This window comes from Oncorhynchus kisutch, linkage group LG27, assembly GCF_002021735.2.
Source record: "Oncorhynchus kisutch isolate 150728-3 linkage group LG27, Okis_V2, whole genome shotgun sequence".
Classification (NCBI taxonomy): domain Eukaryota; kingdom Metazoa; phylum Chordata; class Actinopteri; order Salmoniformes; family Salmonidae; genus Oncorhynchus; species Oncorhynchus kisutch.
The window spans coordinates 40,607,961-40,628,203 of NC_034200.2; the positions used below are offsets into that span (position 1 = coordinate 40,607,961).

At 41.5% G+C, this 20,243-nt stretch overlaps 1 protein-coding gene across 17 annotated transcripts in view; it reads left to right on the plus strand.

Moving 5' to 3' along the window:
* The window catches only part of epb41l3b (erythrocyte membrane protein band 4.1-like 3b), a 102,949-nt gene extending 88,368 nt beyond the window's left edge, over positions 1 to 14,581 (plus strand). For 14 of the 17 annotated variants that reach the window (XM_031807256.1, XM_031807250.1, XM_031807249.1 and 11 more), the window contains 3 exons: positions 6,026 to 6,109; positions 6,997 to 7,109; positions 12,551 to 14,581. In XM_031807256.1, the coding sequence (XP_031663116.1) occupies positions 6,026 to 6,109; positions 6,997 to 7,104 (192 nt within the window). In that variant the 3' untranslated portion in view covers positions 7,105 to 7,109; positions 12,551 to 14,581. The remainder of the gene's footprint in view (positions 1 to 6,025; positions 6,110 to 6,996; positions 7,110 to 12,550) is intronic. The other 3 variants (XM_031807254.1, XM_031807266.1, XM_031807255.1) reach the window with 2 other exon arrangements.
* The last annotated feature ends 5,662 nt before the right edge of the window (positions 14,582 to 20,243 follow it).

A 20,243-nucleotide genomic window follows, 5' to 3' on the forward strand; every position in this document is an offset into this window, starting at 1 on the left:
ACTGAGTCTCTAACCATAACCCATTATAAACTAATTACCACTGAGTCTCTAACCATAACCCATTATAAACTAATTACCACTGTCTCTAACCATAACCCATTATAAACTAATTACCACTGAGTCTCTAACCATAACCCATTATAAACTAATTACCACTGAGTCTCTAACCATAACACATTATAAACTAATTACCACTGTCTCTAACCATAACCCATTATAAACTAATTACCACTGTCTCTAACCATAACCCATTATAAACTAATTACCACTGTCTCTAACCATAACCCATTATAAACTAATTACCACTGTCTCTAACCATAACCCATTATAAACTAATTACCACTGAGTCTCTAACCATAACCCATTATAAACTAATTACCACTGTCTCTAACCATAACCCATTATAAACTAATTACCACTGAGTCTCTAACCATAACCCATTATAAACTAATTACAACTGAGTCTCTAACCATAACCCATTATAAACTAATTACAACTGAGTCTCTAACCATAACCCATTATAAACTAATTACCACTGTCTCTAACCATAACCCATTATAAACTAATTACCACTGTCTCTAACCATAACCCATTATAAACTAATTACCACTGTCTCTAACCATAACCCATTATAAACTAATTACCACTGAGTCTCTAACCATAACCCATTATAAACTAATTACCACTGAGTCTCTAACCATAACCCATTATAAACTAATTACCACTGTCTCTAACCATAACCCATTATAAACTAATTACCACTGAGTCTCTAACCATAACCCATTATAAACTAATTACAACTGAGTCTCTAACCATAACCCATTATAAACTAATTACCACTGTCTCTAACCATAACCCATTATAAACTAATTACCACTGTCTCTAACCATAACCCATTATAAACAAATTACCACTGTCTCTAACCATAACCCATTATAAACTAATTACCACTGAGTCTCTAACCATAACACATTATAAACTAATTACCACTGTCTCTAACCATAACCCATTATAAACTAATTACCACTGTCTCTAACCATAACCCATTATAAACTAATTACCACTGTCTCTAACCATAACACATTATAAACTAATTACCACTGTCTCTAACCTTAACCCATTATAAACTAATTACCACTGTCTCTAACCATAACCCATTATAAACGAATTACCACTGAGTCTCTAACCATAACCCATTATAAACGAATTACCACTGTCTCTAACCATAACCCATTATAAACGAATTACCACTGTCTCTAACCATAACCCATTATAAACTAATTACCACTGAGTCTCTAACCATAACACATTATAAACTAATTACCACTGAGTCTCTAACCATAACCCATTATAAACTAATTACCACTGAGTCTCTAACCATAACCCATTATAAACTAATTACCACTGTCTCTAACCATAACCCATTATAAACTAATTACCACTGAGTCTCTAACCATAACCCATTATAAACTAATTACCACTGAGTCTCTAACCATAACCCATTATAAACTAATTACAACTGAGTCTCTAACCATAACCCATTATAAACTAATTACCACTGAGTCTCTAACCATAACACATTATAAACTAATTACCACTGTCTCTAACCATAACCCATTATAAACTAATTACCACTGTCTCTAACCATAACCCATTATAAACGAATTACCACTGAGTCTCTAACCATAACACATTATAAACTAATTACCACTGTCTCTAACCATAACCCATTATAAACTAATTACCACTGAGTCTCTAACCATAACCCATTATAAACTAATTACCACTGTCTCTAACCATAACACATTATAAACTAATTACCACTGTCTCTAACCATAACCCATTATAAACTAATTACCACTGTCTCTAACCATAACCCATTATAAACTAATTACCACTGAGTCTCTAACCATAACCCATTATAAACTAATTACCACTGTCTCTAACCATAACCCATTATAAACTAATTACCACTGTCTCTAACCATAACCCATTATAAACTAATTACCACTGTCTCTAACCATAACCCATTATAAACTAATTACCACTGAGTCTCTAACCATAACCCATTATAAACTAATTACCACTGAGTCTCTAACCATAACCCATTATAAACTAATTACCACTGTCTCTAACCATAACCCATTATAAACTAATTACCACTGTCTCTAACCATAACCCATTATAAACTAATTACCACTGAGTCTCTAACCATAACCCATTATAAACTAATTACCACTGTCTCTAACCATAACCCATTATAAACTAATTACCACTGTCTCTAACCATAACCCATTATAAACTAATTACCACTGTCTCTAACCATAACCCATTATAAACTAATTACCACTGTCTCTAACCATAACCCATTATAAACTAATTACCACTGTCTCTAACCATAACCCATTATAAACTAATTACCACTGAGTCTCTAACCATAACCCATTATAAACTAATTACCACTGTCTCTAACCATAACCCATTATAAACTAATTACCACTGAGTCTCTAACCATAACCCATTATAAACTAATTACCACTGAGTCTCTAACCATAACCCATTATAAACTAATTACCACTGTCTCTAACCATAACACATTATAAACTAATTACCACTGTCTCTAACCATAACCCATTATAAACTAATTACCACTGTCTCTAACCATAACCCATTATAAACTAATTACCACTGAGTCTCTAACCATAACCCATTATAAACTAATTACCACTGTCTCTAACCATAACCCATTATAAACTAATTACCACTGTCTCTAACCATAACCCATTATAAACTAATTACCACTGAGTCTCTAACCATAACCCATTATAAACTAATTACCACTGAGTCTCTAACCATAACCCATTATAAACTAATTACAACTGAGTCTCTAACCATAACCCATTATAAACTAATTACCACTGAGTCTCTAACCATAACCCATTATAAACTAATTACCACTGTCTCTAACCATAACCCATTATAAACTAATTACCACTGAGTCTCTAACCATAACCCATTATAAACTAATTACCACTGTCTCTAACCATAACCCATTATAAACTAATTACCACTGTCTCTAACCATAACCCATTATAAACTAATTACCACTGTCTCTAACCATAACCCATTATAAACTAATTACCACTGAGTCTCTAACCATAACCCATTATAAACTAATTACCACTGTCTCTAACCATAACCCATTATAAACTAATTACAACTGAGTCTCTAACCATAACCCATTATAAACTAATTACAACTGTCTCTAACCATAACCCATTATAAACTAATTACCACTGAGTCTCTAACCATAACCCATTATAAACTAATTACCACTGTCTCTAACCATAACCCATTATAAACTAATTACCACTGAGTCTCTAACCATAACCCATTATAAACTAATTACCACTGAGTCTCTAACCATAACACATTATAAACTAATTACAACTGTCTCTAACCATAACCCATTATAAACTAATTACAACTGTCTCTAACCATAACCCATTATAAACTAATTACCACTGTCTCTAACCATAACCCATTATAAACTAATTACAACTGAGTCTCTAACCATAACCCATTATAAACGAATTACCACTGTCTCTAACCATAACCCATTATAAACTAATTACAACTGAGTCTCTAACCATAACCCATTATAAACTAATTACCACTGTCTCTAACCATAACCCATTATAAACTAATTACCACTGTCTCTAACCATAACCCATTATAAACTAATTACCACTGTCTCTAACCATAACCCATTATAAACTAATTACCACTGTCTCTAACCATAACCCATTATAAACTAATTACCACTGTCTCTAACCATAACCCATTATAAACTAATTACCACTGAGTCTCTAACCATAACCCATTATAAACTAATTACCACTGTCTCTAACCATAACCCATTATAAACTAATTACCACTGTCTCTAACCATAACCCATTATAAACTAATTACCACTGAGTCTCTAACCATAACCCATTATAAACTAATTACCACTGTCTCTAACCATAACCCATTATAAACTAATTACCACTGAGTCTCTAACCATAACCCATTATAAACTAATTACCACTGAGTCTCTAACCATAACACATTATAAACTAATTACCACTGAGTCTCTAACCATAACCCATTATAAACTAATTACCACTGTCTCTAACCATAACCCATTATAAACTAATTACCACTGTCTCTAACCATAACCCATTATAAACTAATTACCACTGTCTCTAACCATAACCCATTATAAACTAATTACCACTGTCTCTAACCATAACCCATTATAAACTAATTACCACTGAGTCTCTAACCATAACCCATTATAAACTAATTACCACTGAGTCTCTAACCATAACACATTATAAACTAATTACCACTGTCTCTAACCATAACCCATTATAAACTAATTACCACTGTCTCTAACCATAACCCATTATAAACTAATTACCACTGTCTCTAACCATAACCCATTATAAACTAATTACCACTGTCTCTAACCATAACCCATTATAAACTAATTACCACTGTCTCTAACCATAACCCATTATAAACTAATTACCACTGTCTCTAACCATAACCCATTATAAACTAATTACCACTGAGTCTCTAACCATAACCCATTATAAACTAATTACCACTGAGTCTCTAACCATAACCCATTATAAACTAATTACCACTGTCTCTAACCATAACCCATTATAAACTAATTACCACTGAGTCTCTAACCATAACCCATTATAAACTAATTACCACTGAGTCTCTAACCATAACACATTATAAACTAATTACCACTGAGTCTCTAACCATAACACATTATAAACTAATTACCACTGTCTCTAACCATAACCCATTATAAACTAATTACCACTGAGTCTCTAACCATAACCCATTATAAACTTCTATTGAACTTCAGTGACTCCTTCAGTTTGCTGAATCTCTTTTCTTGTTGTCCTTCATGCTGTTTATTGTCCTTTTGGTTATCAGCTAAAATAACAACAGTTTGCTTTTCTTGATAACGTTCCATCACTCTATCAATCCCTTCTGCTTTTCCGTCTCCTTCGTAACGTTCTGTCCCCTCTATCAATCCCTTCTGCTTTTCTGTCTCCTTCGTAACGTTCTGTCCCCTCTATCAATCCCTTCTGCTTTTCTGTCTCCTTCGTAACGTTCTGTCCCCTCTATCAATCCCTTCTGCTTTTCTGTCTCCTTCGTAACGTTCTGTCCCCTCTATCAATCCCTTCTGCTTTTCTGTCTCCTTCGTAACGTTCTGTCCCCGTTATCAATCCCTTCTGCTTTTCCATCTCCTTCGTAACGTTCTGTCCCCTCTATCAATCCCTTCGTAACGTTCTGTCCCCTCTATCAATCCCTTCTGCTTTTCCATCTCCTTCGTAACGTTCTGTCCCCTCTATCAATCCCTTCTGCTTTTCCATCTCCTTCGTAACGTTCTGTCCCCTCTATCAATCCCTTCGTAACGTTCTGTCCCCTCTATCAATCCCTTCTGCTTTTCTGTCTCCTTCGTAACGTTCTGTCCCCTCTATCAATCCCTTCTGCTTTTCTGTCTCCTTCGTAACGTTCTGTCCCCTCTATCAATCCCTTCTGCTTTTCTGTCTCCTTCGTAACGTTCTGTCCCCTCTATCAATCCCTTCTGCTTTTCTGTCTCCTTCGTAACGTTCTGTCCCCTCTATCAATCCCTTCTGCTTTTCTGTCTCCTTCGTAACGTTCTGTCCCCTCTATCAATCCCTTCTGCTTTTCTGTCTCCTTCGTAACGTTCTGTCCCCTCTATCAATCCCTTCATAACATTCTGTCCCCGCTATCAATCCCTTCTGCTTTTCCATCTCCTTCGTAACGTTCTGTCCCCTCTATCAATCCCTTCTGCTTTTCTGTCTCCTTCGTAACGTTCTGTCCCCTCTATCAATCCCTTCATAACATTCTGTCCCCGCTATCAATCCCTTCTGCTTTTCCATCTCCTTCGTAACGTTCTGTCCCCTCTATCAATCCGTTCTGCTGTCAGACTGTGAAAGGAGGGATCTCTGAGACCAGGATAGAGAAGAGGATTGTCATTACAGGAGAAGCAGGAGATATCGACCATGATCAGGTCACTTTCTTTCTTAATCACCTTTTCTTTCTGTCTTAATTGATTGATTATTTTGATTATTGATTATTTTGATAATCAATAGATTATTTTGAAAGTGTACAGATGAGGATTACAAAATGTATCATGAATCTGGAGAAGATATTAACTTCCTCTCTCACCTATAAAGTGACAATAATGACTTGAGTATAATGGATGTATTTTACTGTGTAATGTTATCTCACTTGAATGTTTCTGGTTGATGTAACTAGTGTAGTAGACTACTACTAACCAGTAGGTTACCCTGTAACAAGTAGTCCTGCTAGACACACTCACTGACTCCCACTCCCTCCCGTCCCTCGTCCCTCCCCACCTCGTCCCTCGTCCCTCCCCACCTCGCCACCTCGTCCCTCCCCACCTCGTCCCTCCCCACCTCGCCACCTCGTCCCTCCCCACCTCCTCCCTTCTGTCCCTCTTCCCTCCCGTCCCACCTCCTCCCCACCTCCCTCCCGTCCCTCCTCCCCACCTCCCTCCTCCCCACCTCCCTCCCGTCCCACCTCCCTCCCGTCCCTCCTCCCCACCTACCTCCCGTCCCTCCTCCCCACCTCCTCCCCACCTCCCTCCCGTCCCACCTCCCTCCCGTCCCTCCTCCCCACCTCCCTCCCGTCCCTCCTCCCCACCTCCCTCCCGTCCCACCTCCCTCCCGTCCCACCTCCCTCCCGTCCCTCCTCCCCACCTCCCTCCCGTCCCTCCTCCCCACCTCCCTCCCGTCTCCCGTCCCTTCTCCCCACCTCCCTCCCGTCCCTCCTCCCCACCTCCCTCCCATCCCTCCTCCCCACCTCCCTCCCTCCCACCTTCCTTCCCCCTCTCTGTCTCCCTCTCCTGGTATTGGTATGGTATTGCACCACCAGGCTCTGGCCCAGGCCATAAAGGAGGCCAAAGAGCAGCACCCTGACATGTCAGTGACCAAAGTAGTGGTTCATAAAGAGACAGAGATCACACCTGAGGGAGAGGACTGACCCAGGTAAGGAGACCACCGTATGTGGTCGTGGTATGGTTCGGTTGTGGTCAGCTGGGCTGGGCTTGGAAGCTAGTCCACTCATCTTCCTCCATCTCTCCTCGGCATGCTCCTGCTTCCCCCCATCATCATCAGCACATCTCTTACTGGCACTGAGTCTTGCTTCTGAAATACTAACAGGCTACTACACATCCTCCTCATCCTACATCTAGACATTATAACTCTATCTACTGTCCTTCCAGGAGGAGTTTTCCACTTGCAGACAGTGTGAAATACATTGGAAACGCTCAGCTAATGTATGCACACAGGACATGTATATAATAGTTTCCCTATAACAAAGCTAGTAGTACTAGCGCTGTAGCTGTAGTTCTAGCGCTGTAGCTGTAGTCCTAGCGCTGTAGTCCTAGCGCTGTAGTTGTAGTCCTAGCGCTGTAGTCCTAGTGCTGTAGTTGTAGTTCTAGCGCTGTAGTTGTAGTCCTAGCGTTGTAGTTATAGCGCTGTAGTTGTAGTTCTAGCGCTGTGGTTGTACTAGCGCTGTAGCTGTAGTCCTAGTGCTGTAGCTGTAGTTCTAGTGCTGTAGTTCTAGTGCTGCAGTTCTAGCGCTGTAGTTCTAGCGCTGTAGTTCTAGCGCTGTAGCTGTAGTTCTAGCGCTGTAGTTCTAGCGCTGTAGTTCTAGTGCTGTAGCTGTAGTTCTAGCGCTGTAGTTCTAGCGCTGTAGCTGTAGTTCTAGCGCTGTAGTTCTAGCGCTGTAGCTGTAGTTCTAGCGCTGTAGTTCTAACGCTGTAGTTCTAGCGCTGTAGTTCTAGCGCTGTAGCTGTAGTTCTAGCGCTGTAGTTCTAGCGCTGTAGTCCTAGCGCTGTAGTCCTAGCGCTGTAGTCCTAGCGCTGTAGTCCTAGCGCTGTAGTCCTAGCGCTGTAGTTCTAGCGCTGTAGTTGTAGTCCTAGCGTTGTAGTTATAGCGCTGTAGTTGTAGTTCTAGCGCTGTGGTTGTACTAGCGCTGTAGCTGTAGTCCTAGTGCTGTAGCTGTAGTTCTAGTGCTGTAGTTCTAGTGCTGCAGTTCTAGCGCTGTAGTTCTAGCGCTGTAGTTCTAGCGCTGTAGCTGTAGTTCTAGCGCTGTAGTTCTAGCGCTGTAGTTCTAGTGCTGTAGCTGTAGTTCTAGCGCTGTAGTTCTAGCGCTGTAGCTGTAGTTCTAGCGCTGTAGTTCTAGCGCTGTAGCTGTAGTTCTAGCGCTGTAGTTCTAACGCTGTAGTTCTAGCGCTGTAGTTCTAGCGCTGTAGCTGTAGTTCTAGCGCTGTAGTTCTAGCGCTGTAGTCCTAGCGCTGTAGTCCTAGCGCTGTAGTCCTAGCGCTGTAGTCCTAGCGCTGTAGTCCTAGCGCTGTAGTTCTAGCGCTGTAGTTCTAGCGCTGTAGTTCTAGCTAGAGCTGCATGTCAGGTCTGCTAAGTAACTCGTCTGTGTGGACTCAGCTCTAACCTGGATACACTAGTTTCGATATGCCTCACAAACTTGCAAATAAATCAGTCCGATTGATTATTAATTAGTAGATTAATTAAATGTATCTATCTTAATCGGATCTGTAAACTCTGTAGACCAACCTCTTCAAAGCTTCTAAAATGAGGAAGTGTTGTCATCATAAAGAGCCTAGATTTCACTACTTCCTGTCATGTGTTTGTAGACAGAGGCAGGTCCAATCTGTTGTATCTAGGTCAGAGGAGTGAGTTGTGCTGCTCCGCGCGTGCTCTCTGGTTGCCACGTCAACATAACTGCCAAAACACACGGGAAGGGTTGGGTTCAAGAGGGTTACACACATGGAACGCTGCAGATAGAAATGTAGTGAATAGAGCCGGCATGATTCCTCACTCTACATGTCAGAGATGCATGCATGTTCTGTGTAATATGTTTATATCTGAACGTTTCCACAGTGTGCAAACTGTTGTTGTGTTTCAGTATTCTGGCATGTCTAGTCTAGCTTCTACTGTTTTTTTTTTTTGGGGGGGGGGGGATTCTGATTGGTTGCTTGTATGATGGAATAGAAGCTCTATGGCGGTCCCCCTTCCCACTCCTTCATGTTACTCTGCCTCTCCTGGTTTAAGGATTTAACCACATCTTTTCATTTAAACATCTTTGTTATTTTAAAACATATTCAGTGGGCATACTCTCCATGTTGTTGGCCTCTTTAAGCCTTTACACTCGTGGGAATTGGCCTATATGGATAAATTGAAACGTTTCTAACAGAAGAACTATAAAAGCAAATGCATAACAATGGTAACAATTGAAAGAGAACAGTTTGGAGATAGATGGGGAAATAATTAGATCAAAAGGTGAGGACACGATAGTTCACCTGACCAGACTGAATCCAAACATCACACTGTTGATGTGATGTGAATGTTACACTTACTGTACTTTTCACAACATTTATTAATAACGACACCTGAATATACTGTGATACATTTAGTAACATAAGAATATTCCTGGACAATGTGGGGTAGGTGAAATATAAAACAAAACAAAAATGACGACAAGGGTTTGAGGGAGAGGACTAACTGGTGTCTCCAAGTGGACACACAACTCTCCAAAGTGTTCACAGTTTCTAAGTCATTTCAATTCAGTTTTATGACTCAAGGAAAGATCCTCCAACTACTAGTACATTTTTTTTAGCTCTACTAGCTGTGTCATTGAGGAACTAGAGCAAGTACACTTGTGGTTGTTTTGTTTGGAACACAGCCTCGTCATCACACAATTACAGTGCCTCGCAAAAGTATTCATTCCCCCTTGACGTTTTTCCTATTTTTTTTTTGCATTGCAAAAAAATTTATTTTCATCTGGATTTCATGTAATGGACATACACAAAATAGTCCAAATTGGTGAAGTGAAATGAAGAAAAAAAAGTTATTTGCTGTGATGCCCCTAAATAAGATCTGGTGCAACCAATTTCCTTCAGAAGTCACATAATTAGTTAGATTACACACAGGTGGACTTTATTTAAGTGTCACATGATCTGTCACATGATCTCAGTATATATACACCTGTTCTGAAAGACCTGAGTCTGCAACACCACCAAGCAAGTAGCACCATGAAGACCAAGGAGCTCTCCAAACAGGTCAGGGACAAATTTGTGGAGAAGTACAGTTCAGGGTTGGACTATAAAAAAAATATCCAGAACTTTGAACATCCCACGGAGCACCATTAAATCCATTATTAAAAAAATGGAAAGAATATGGCACCACAACAAACCTGCCAAGAGAGGGCCGCCCACCAAAACTCACCGACCAGGCAAGGAGGGCATTAATCAGAGAGGCAACAAAGAGACTAAAGATAACCCTGAAGGAGCTGCAAAGCTCCACAGAGGAGATTGGAGTATCTGTCCATAGGACCACTTTAAGCCGTACACTCCACAGAGCTGGGCTTTATGGAAGAGTGGCCAGAAAAATATAAGCAAACATGTTTGGTGTTTGCCAAAAGGCATGTGGGAGACTCCCCAAACATATGGAAGAAGGTAGTCTATTCAGATGAGACTAAAATGTATGTTTTTGGCCATCAAGGAAAATGCTATGTCTGGCACAACCCCAATACCCCTCACCACCCCGAGAACACCCTCACCACCCGAGAACACGCTCACCACCCCGAGAACACCATCCTGCTGTGGGGATGTTTTTAATCGGCAGGGAAACTGGGAAACTGGTCAGAATTGAAGGAATGATGGATGGCGCTAAATACAGGGAAATTCTTGAGGGAAACCTGTTTCAGTCTTCCAGAGATTTGAGACTGGGACGGAGGTTCACCATCCAGCAGGACGATGACCCTAGGCATACTGCTAAAGCAACACTCGGGTGGTTTAATGGGAAACATTTAAATGTCTTGGAATGGCCTAGTCAAAGCCCAGACCTCAATCCAATTGAGAATATGTGGTATGACTTAAAGATTCCTGTACACCAGCGGAACCCAACCCACTTGAAGGAGCTGGAGCAGTTTTGCATTGAAGAATCTAGATCCCAGTGGCTAGATGTGCCAAGCTTATAGAGACATACCCCAAGATACTTGCAGCTGGAATTGCTGCAAAACGTGGCTCTACAAAGTATTGACTTTGGGGGGGGGGGGGGTGAATAGTCTGTTTTTTTGTTGTCTTTCTTGTTTGTTTCACAAACATGTATATATTTTGCATCTTCCATGTGGTGCAAATCAAATGATACAAACCCCCCCAAAAAAATATATTTTAATTCCAGGTTTTAAGGCAACAAAATAGGAAAAATGCCAATACTTTCACAAGACACTGTTGTTGTTTAGACAATCCAGAATTTTCTTCACAATATACCAAAAAAAATAGACTCATTCTGTTCAGAACAACCAATGGTATGACACCATGTCATCTATAAACACGATCATGACATTAGTTTTATGATATGAAAATATGGGCTCACAGGTGTTTGGTTTGCTTGTATGACATCAAAACGACAATTTTGTGTCTCGTGCAAGGTGCTCAAATTTAGAACTGTTGTCAGTCAAAACCCTCTGACATCATGTATATGTATATTACTGTACAGCCACAGCGTTCCAATTTAGGTGTTTATTAGTGCCCAAATCCGCCATTTTCAACCCATATATTTATGGCTACGACTGTAAAGGTTTCAGATTTGACGATGACCTTTATCCTACATTACTTTAAGTCCTCTAGGTTTTTCCAGGTGTTATTTCTTCTGAGTTAAACTATAACTCACATGCTACAGCACTGCAGGTGTGTGTGTGTGTGTGTGTGTGTGTGTGTGTGCAGGTGCAGCTATCTGCTACAGCTGTGTGCGTGTCTGCCGTGCATGACCAATGATGAGACTGTCATAACTCCATGGCCTTGCCCTCGGCTCTGTGAGGTCTCCGTGGCCTTGCCCTCGGCTCTGTGAGGTCTCTGTGGCCTTGCCCTCAGCTCTGTGAGGTCTCCGTGGCCTTGCCCTCAGCTCTGTGAGGTCTCTGTGGCCTTGCCCTCAGCTCTGTGAGGTCTCTGTGGCCTTGCCCTCAGCTCTGTGAGGTCTCTGTGGCCTTGCCCTCAGCTCTGTGAGGTCTCCGTGGCCTTGCCCTCAGCTCTGTGAGGTCTCCGTGGCCTTGCCCTCAGCTCTGTGAGGTCTCCATGGCCTTGTCCTCAGCTCTGTTCGTGCTACTCTCCTTGCTGTTACTCTCTGTTAGTGTGATGCTTCTCAGACAAATATTTAATTTAGTCCTGGATCCACAGAGGGCTTTCAGAGATACAGAGAATGTTTTTTTAGTCCAGGATTAAGGCTTATTCTATGTCCAGGAAACTGGACCTAAAAATGATCTGTGGTTGCCTTGCAATTCCGATGTCCTGCTCTGCGTTAAGTTTTCACTGTCATCAGACTGACGACTTCTGCCTCCCTTAGTGTGCCGTTTCCTATGTGGTTCCATATGAGTGGAAATTCACTAACCAATGTTCTTTCTCCTTTAGGAGTAAAGCCCAGGACCCGTTTTTAAATCCCCTGGTGGAAGGACTCCCCTCAAACCTCCAGCATCCAACTCCCAACGTCATGATGGGTTTCATTACATTACTGTGCCTGCCTGCTGGGCCTGTTGTAAACTACAGTGGAGACTACAGCCTATTGTTCTACAGACAGTCTTGTTCTATAGAAATAGAATCTATAGAGCGGGCTTCCCCGTTCAAATCAATGATGGCGTAATAGATTCTAATTCTATGCTCTGCGCTCTCTATGGTGCCGTTCCTAATCTGAGCTCCATGTGCTTACCTTGGCTTTTACTGCCTAAATTGTGATGTCAACAGAAGATTAAAGTCAAAATTAGGTAGTTAAGATTTATGCCTATCGTCAGTCTCCATCCGTCATTATAAAACATTTTAAAAGTATATTTGCATGAGCAGAATGCCGCAATTATTATAATAAAAATAAAATGATCCAAGATTTACTGTGAGATAATAAACAAACACGCTATTAAATCACTTGAACTCTCGCTGAACTCTACAACAGGCAGGTTGATTTCATTCACCGTCTTGCTATCTATTTAAGATTATATTATAGTCTTTTTTTTTTTTTTTGTCATTTTATTTATGAAATGAAAATTCATCACTCCGAGAGGGGAAAAAAGAAGTTAAACTGCTGTAGGCTTTATGTGACCTATTAGAGCACACAACAATATTATTATTGTAATGACTTTTAGTAGATGGTAGAAGTGCCGACCTCAATACCGCCTCACTCAATCGTCTCGGATAGAAATACATTTTAAATCCACTTTTACAACAAAGTCCTGTATGTGTTGTCCTGGGCAACAGCAACTGCAAACCAAGGCAGATTATATCGTCTATATTCAGCAACAAATCATTTTATTCATGTTGTATTGTATTGTTTTTTGTCTGAACATTTTGTCAGTATTCTTTATTCAAATATTGTAGCATATTTCAAAATAGCCTGTGTCCCAGATCGGTTTGTCCTCGTGGCAACTCTATATCACCCATTGAGCGACATGGAGATGGCATGATGGCACTATCCGACTGGCACCCAGGCTATATTTGAGACGGTTGACAGATTGTTTTAAAAAACACTTTCTAGATGGGGGGGGGGGGGTTACATAGTTTGTGCCCAGGCTATGTTTGAGACAATGACAGTCTGTTTTTAAAAAACACTTGTCTCGATGTGTGTTTTACTTGTATTGTTGTGATCTATCTGTAAACGGACACAAATGGTAAACATTCTCCTCTGTATTAATTAATGGATGGACTACAGTTCCCACAATGCTGTGTGTGACTGACTGAAAGGCCCAGGACTCAAACTAACAGGACTGCTATGTCCAGATGAACATATTTTGGTCTGAAATAGCACCCTATCCTCTATATAATGCACTACTTTTAACCAGAGCAGGGATTCACTATAAAGGGGATATGGTGCTATTTGTGACTCATCCAAAGACAAGTATTTCATCTGATCTGTCAGTCAATCAGGTGAATGTCTCAGAAGCCGTAAATGGTTCTGTTCTACCGGTATCATAGTTGCTTCTAGACACTGATCTTGGGTCAGTTTTGCATTTTCCCTACTATAGCTAAGGTTGGTTGGGGGGGGGGGGGGTCTAATTTTGAATTGAACCTTTATTGTACTTGGCAAGTCAATTTAAGAAGAAAAAAATCTTATTCACAATGATGGCCTACCCCAGCCAAACCCTTCCACAAACCCAGACGACGCTGGGACTCCCGATCACAGCCAGTTGTGATACAGACCCGGGTCTGTAGTGACGCCTCCCAACACTGCGATGCACCACTTGGTCCCCAAAAGCTGATCTAAGCTGATCCTAGATCGGTACCTAAAGGTAAACTTCACCCCAGAGCCAGTATCATCAATATATAACTATATATAGCTACAACCAATCAGGATGTTCCAGCACCAACAGAACGTGGAATCATACAAAGTGGCAAATGCATATTATTGTGATTTATTTTTGTTCTTTTTGAATAAAATATTGATTATATTATTCTGAAGCTTGTCTCTGTCTTCAGTGGATGTAATGAACTACTTACCTCTTGTAAAAATATGTTGATCATGTACATCTGGAAAAGCTATAATTTCAGTACATTCATTTTACTATCCAATATTGTAGGCTAATAACATATAATGCAGAAATGGCCCTCAGACACTGAGCATTGTCCAATGTTTACCACTCGATTGATTAGATGTTTCTTTATCCAATTATATTTGTCACATGCTTCATAAACAACAGGTGTGTAGACTAACAGTAATTCTTACCTTCCCAACAATGGATATATACAAAAACAATGTGGGGGGGGGGGGAAGTCCAGGGCTCTGAGTACTTCCTGAATCCACTGTACATGGGGTACCCATCAAATCGACCAGAGTTCAAAATGTCCAGTATTTCTGAACAACATATGGGTTCTTTAGACATTCAGAATGATGAAAAAATATCCATGTTGAGGGCAAATTATTACTAACCCAAACACAGTGGAGAACAATGAGGGCCTTCTACACCTTCAGAGAAAGGCTAACCAATCACAGTGGAGAACAATGAGGGCCTTCTACACCTTCAGAGAAGGGCTAACCAATCATAGTGGAGAACAATGAGGGCCTTCTACACCTTCAGATAAGGGCTAACCAATCACAGTGGAGAACAATGAGGGCCTTCTACACCTTTAGAGAAGGGCTAACCAAACACAGTGGAGAACAATGAGGGTCTTCTACACCTTCAGAGAAGGGCTAACCAATCACAGTGGAGAACAAAGAGGGCCTTCTACACCTTCAGAGAAGGGCTAACCAAACACAGTGGAGAACAATGAGGGCCTTCTACACCTTCAGAGAAGGGCTAACCAATCACAGTGGAGAACAATGAGGGCCTTCTACACCTTCAGAGAAGGGCTAACCCAATCACAGTGGAGAACAATGAGGGCCTTCTACACCTTCAGATAAGGGCTAACCAATCACAGTGGAGAACAATGAGGGCCTTCTACACCTTTAGAGAAGGGCTAACCAAACACAGTGGAGAACAAAGAGGGCCTTCTACACCTTCAGAGAAGGGCTAACCAAACACAGTGGAGAACAATGAGGGCCTTCTACACCTTCAGAGAAGGGCTAACCAATCACAGTGGAGAACAATGAGGGCCTTCTACACCTTCAGAGAAGGGCTAACCCAATCACAGTGGAGAACAATGAGGGCCTTCTACACCTTCAGAGAAGGGCTAACCAAACACAGTGGAGAACAATGAGGGCCTTCTACACCTTCAGAGAAGGGCTAACCAATCACAGTGGAGAACAATGAGGGCCTTCTACACCTTCAGAGAAGGGCTAACCAATCACAGTGGGGAACAATGAGGGCCTTCTATACCTTCAGAGAAGGGCTAACCAAACACAGTGGAGAACAATGAGGGCCTTCTACACCTTCAGAGAAGGGCTAACCAAACACAGTGGAGAACAATGAGGGCCTCCTACACCTTCAGAGAAGGGCTAACGATTTGTAAAATAATAATAATTCTAATTAGATTATTATTTTCAATGACGAGTGTAATCAACCAATCACATTTTGACTTATAATGGGTGGGACAGTTTTGACTGGAAACCTCCGCACAATAGCTAGCAGTCGTTTCCCAAGGTCTAGCTGGCAGCCGTTTTCCGAGGTCTAGCTGGCAGCCGTCTCCCGAGGTCTAGCTGGCAGCCGTCTCCCGAGGTCTAGCTGGCAGCCGTCTCCCGAGGTCTAGCTGGCAGCCGTCTCCCAACTCCCGTACGGGCTCGGGAGAGACGAAGGTTGAAAGTCATGCGTCCTCCGATACACAACCCAACCAGCCGCACTGCTTCTTAACACAGCGTGCATCCAACCCGGAAGCCAGCCGCACCAATGTGTCGGAGGATACACCTGGCAACCTTTGGTTAGCGTGCACTGCGCCCGGCCCGCCACAGGAGTCGCTGGTGCGCGATGAGACAAGGACATCCCTACCGACCAAACCCTCCCTAACCCGGACGACGCTAGGCCAATTGTGCGTCGCCCCACGGACCTCCCAGTCGCGGCCGGTTACGACAGAGCCTGGGCGCGAACCCTGGGACTCTGATGGCACAGCTGGCGCTGCAGTACAATGCCCTTAACCACTGCGCCACCCGGGAGTAGAAGTTATGTTTCTCAAATGATCAGTGGATTTGTGTTTTTACTGCAGCGCGCTCCCTGTTGTTAGCCATCTCTTTGAAAAATATATTGTGTGAGACATTGTTCTATATCAACTTTAGGTCACTAAATGGGAAATGTTTTTTTTGCAATGGGAAGTAATAGTTTCGATTGGGAAATGTTGATTGGGTAATGCATAGAATAATGGTTGTCTTTTTTGTATTCTTATGATTGGGCTCTACTGGCTTATTATTGCGTTGATAGACTACTTATCCTTTAACATTATGCTGTGTGTGACTGATATCTTTCCATCAGCCCTATGCAGTGGTGGCTAGAGAAGTTTTTGCTCAATCTGATTGGGTGTGCCTGGCAGAACCTGGTTCTCCAGTAGGTGTGCCTGTGTCCACCCAGGCCCACTCATGCCTATACCCCTGATGAAAACAGCACATGACTCCATTGAACATCACACAAATAGCCTACTAATCAAGACTTAGGACTAAACTTTTTTTCAATACCTGGTTTGGATATCCATTGTTGCCTAAGTTGAAACGTCTTTGATAAGTACCCAAACGACTGCCAATTACATTTTTATTTTTCTAAACCAAAGGTGATGATGAGGCCTGGCTCGCAGTCAGCGTTCCAATTCATCCCAAAGGTGTTCGATAGGGTTGAGTCAGGGCTCTGTGCAGGCCAGTCAAGTTCTTCCACGCCGATCTCCGACAAACCATTTCTGTATAGACCTTGCTTTGTGCACGGAGGCATTGTCATGCTGAAACAGGAAAGGGCCTTCCCCAAACTGTTGCCACAAAGTTGGGTGCACAGAATCATCTACAATGTCATTGCATGCTGTAGAGTTAAGGTTTTCCTTCACTGGTACAAAGTGACCTAGTCTGAACCATGAAAAACAGCCCCAGAGCATTATTCCTCCTCCACCTAACTTTACAGTTGGCACTGTTCATTGCAGCAGGTAGCATTCTCCTGGCATCCGCCAAACCCAGAATCGTCCATCAAACTGCCAGATGGTGAAGCGTGATTCATCACTCCAGAGAACGTGTTTCCACTGCTCCAGAGTCTCCACTGACTTGTTGGAAAAGTAGCATCCTATGACGGTGTTACTGAGCTCTTCAGTGAGGCCATTCTACTGCCAATGTTTGTCTAAGGAGATTGCATGTCTGTGTGTTCGATTTTATACATCTGTCAACAACGGGTGTGGCTGAAATAGCCGAATCCACAAATTTGAAGGGATGTCCACATAATTTTGTGTATATATAGTCTATTTCATGTGCTTTGCGATTGTGTAGGCTACTTTGTGCATGATTTCTCGTTGTACTAAATCATTGATAAGTCCTATACCTCCACTACACTACTTTGATATAAGCATCAGTGGGGAAGTGAGTATATGTACTGAAACAGCTATACTCCACCACTGGCCCTTTTTTGTTTTTTACAAAAAACTCCTACATCAGTGCGTTGGTATTACTGTCCTTTCAGCATCAAGAACCTGTCACACACTTAAGGCCTATAATCGATATAAAGACTTCAGGTATTCACATTTCCAGAAATAAGTGTATATATTTGGTCTGGTCGAAGAAGCGTGGTTTCATGGCTTACTGAATAGAAGCGGATAATTATGAGTGTTTATTTTTTTTTGTCTGCTGGTCTTGGAAAGAAATGATTCCTCACTGTCCCAAGACCGAGTATCCTACAAATGTATCTGACACCGAGACACTCAAAATGTGGTCTGAAGACTGGACTGGAGACCTAGACCCGTATCCAGTACTACAACACGGGACTGTATGTTCGTCAACAGAAACAGAACGGAGGGTAGATGCGGTTTATTTACACAGCAACACAGTCTAGTCAGGATAACGACTCGTCTGCCCTCTGTTCCGACTCCCTGGGATCAGGGTCCAGAGTGATCGCTGTTCTAATCTCCAGGAGCTGTTTTCGATCATAGGAAATGACTGCGGAGAAATTATCTACGTATAAAGTTAAGATCAGTGTAAAAAAAAACAACACATAAAGCAGAATTAGTCTTTTTTTTTATTTATTTTTTACGAACTCATTGTTCTGGGGCGCCATCTTCTTCTATGGTATAAAGGCGTTTGCAGCGATTAAATGGGTATTCTGCCACCTACTGCGCAGGTGGATAATAAACATGAAGTAATGCCGGGTAAAACATATCACATATATATATATATATATATATATACAGTACCAGTTAAAAGTTTGGACACACCTTCTCATTCAAGGGGTTTTCTTTATTCTTACAATTTTCTACATTGTAGAATAATAGTGAAGACATTAAAACTATGAAATAACACATGGAATCATGTAGTAACCAAAAAAAGTGTTTATAGACAAATCAAAATATTTAATATTTGAGTTTCTTCAATGTAGCCACCCTTTACCTTGATGACTGCTTTGCACACTCATGGCAAACTTTTGTCTAGTACTGTATATATCCATAAACTACCAATAACTAAATTTAAATTGAACTAAATCAGCTTCTCTAACACCATTCTACTCAGGTCTGGTTCAGAAGGATCCTGTGACGGCGGGACAGTTTCTGGCGACAGAAGTCAGTGCAGTGCTTCTGCCATGAAGTCTTGGTGGCCCAAAAAAACGTATCGGTTGCAGATATGATGTCTGCCCTCTTGGACACTTGTGGCTATAAATGCTACAAAAATCCACCATCTTTACAATAAGTGTCGCTTGATTGACGTATAACGTTTGCAACTGGTTGTGATGCGTCTTCCTCCGTATCTTCTTCTTCAACTCTGTGGCCTCTTACCCCTTCAACTCCCTGAACCGCCTCCACATAGTAGAATTGCTTTACAGCCCTCATCCTTGACCCTTCAACTTATTTCACCCTAACAGGGCACTCAGGGAATTCGGGAATATGATCCTCGCCACAGTTGCAACATTTTACATTCACAGACTCTTCACTAATATATTCCTTCGGTCTGAAAACTTTTTACACTTTTTTGCATCAGGTTTTGCACGAACGCTCTTAACAGCGTATCTTATATATCCCAAACTTTACATAGAAAATAATGTAAATACTCATCAAACATCACTAACACAGATAAAGTCAGCTCTTTTTTTCCCCTCATTCTCCGTTACGGGTCAAGAGACGGGCTTTAACTAGTCCTGGAATGTTTTATCCTAAGATATTGATTACCAATTTCCACCCGGGACGCCAGAGATAACCCTTTTTCCCAGTGTACTGCTCCGAAAATCAAAGCTGTCCACTTCATGTGTCGATAATTTTGCAAGTTACAAATCACGCTCTTTTTGCTTACATAAAAACGATATCAACACCATACCACTCCTGGTTACTATGACTACACGATATCAACACCATACCACTCCTGGTTACTATGACTACACTATATCAACACCATACCACTCCTGGTTACTATGACTACATGATATCAACACCATACCACTCCTGGTTACTATGACTACATGATATCAACACCATACCACTCCTGGTTACTATGACTACATGATATCAACACCATACCACCCCTGGT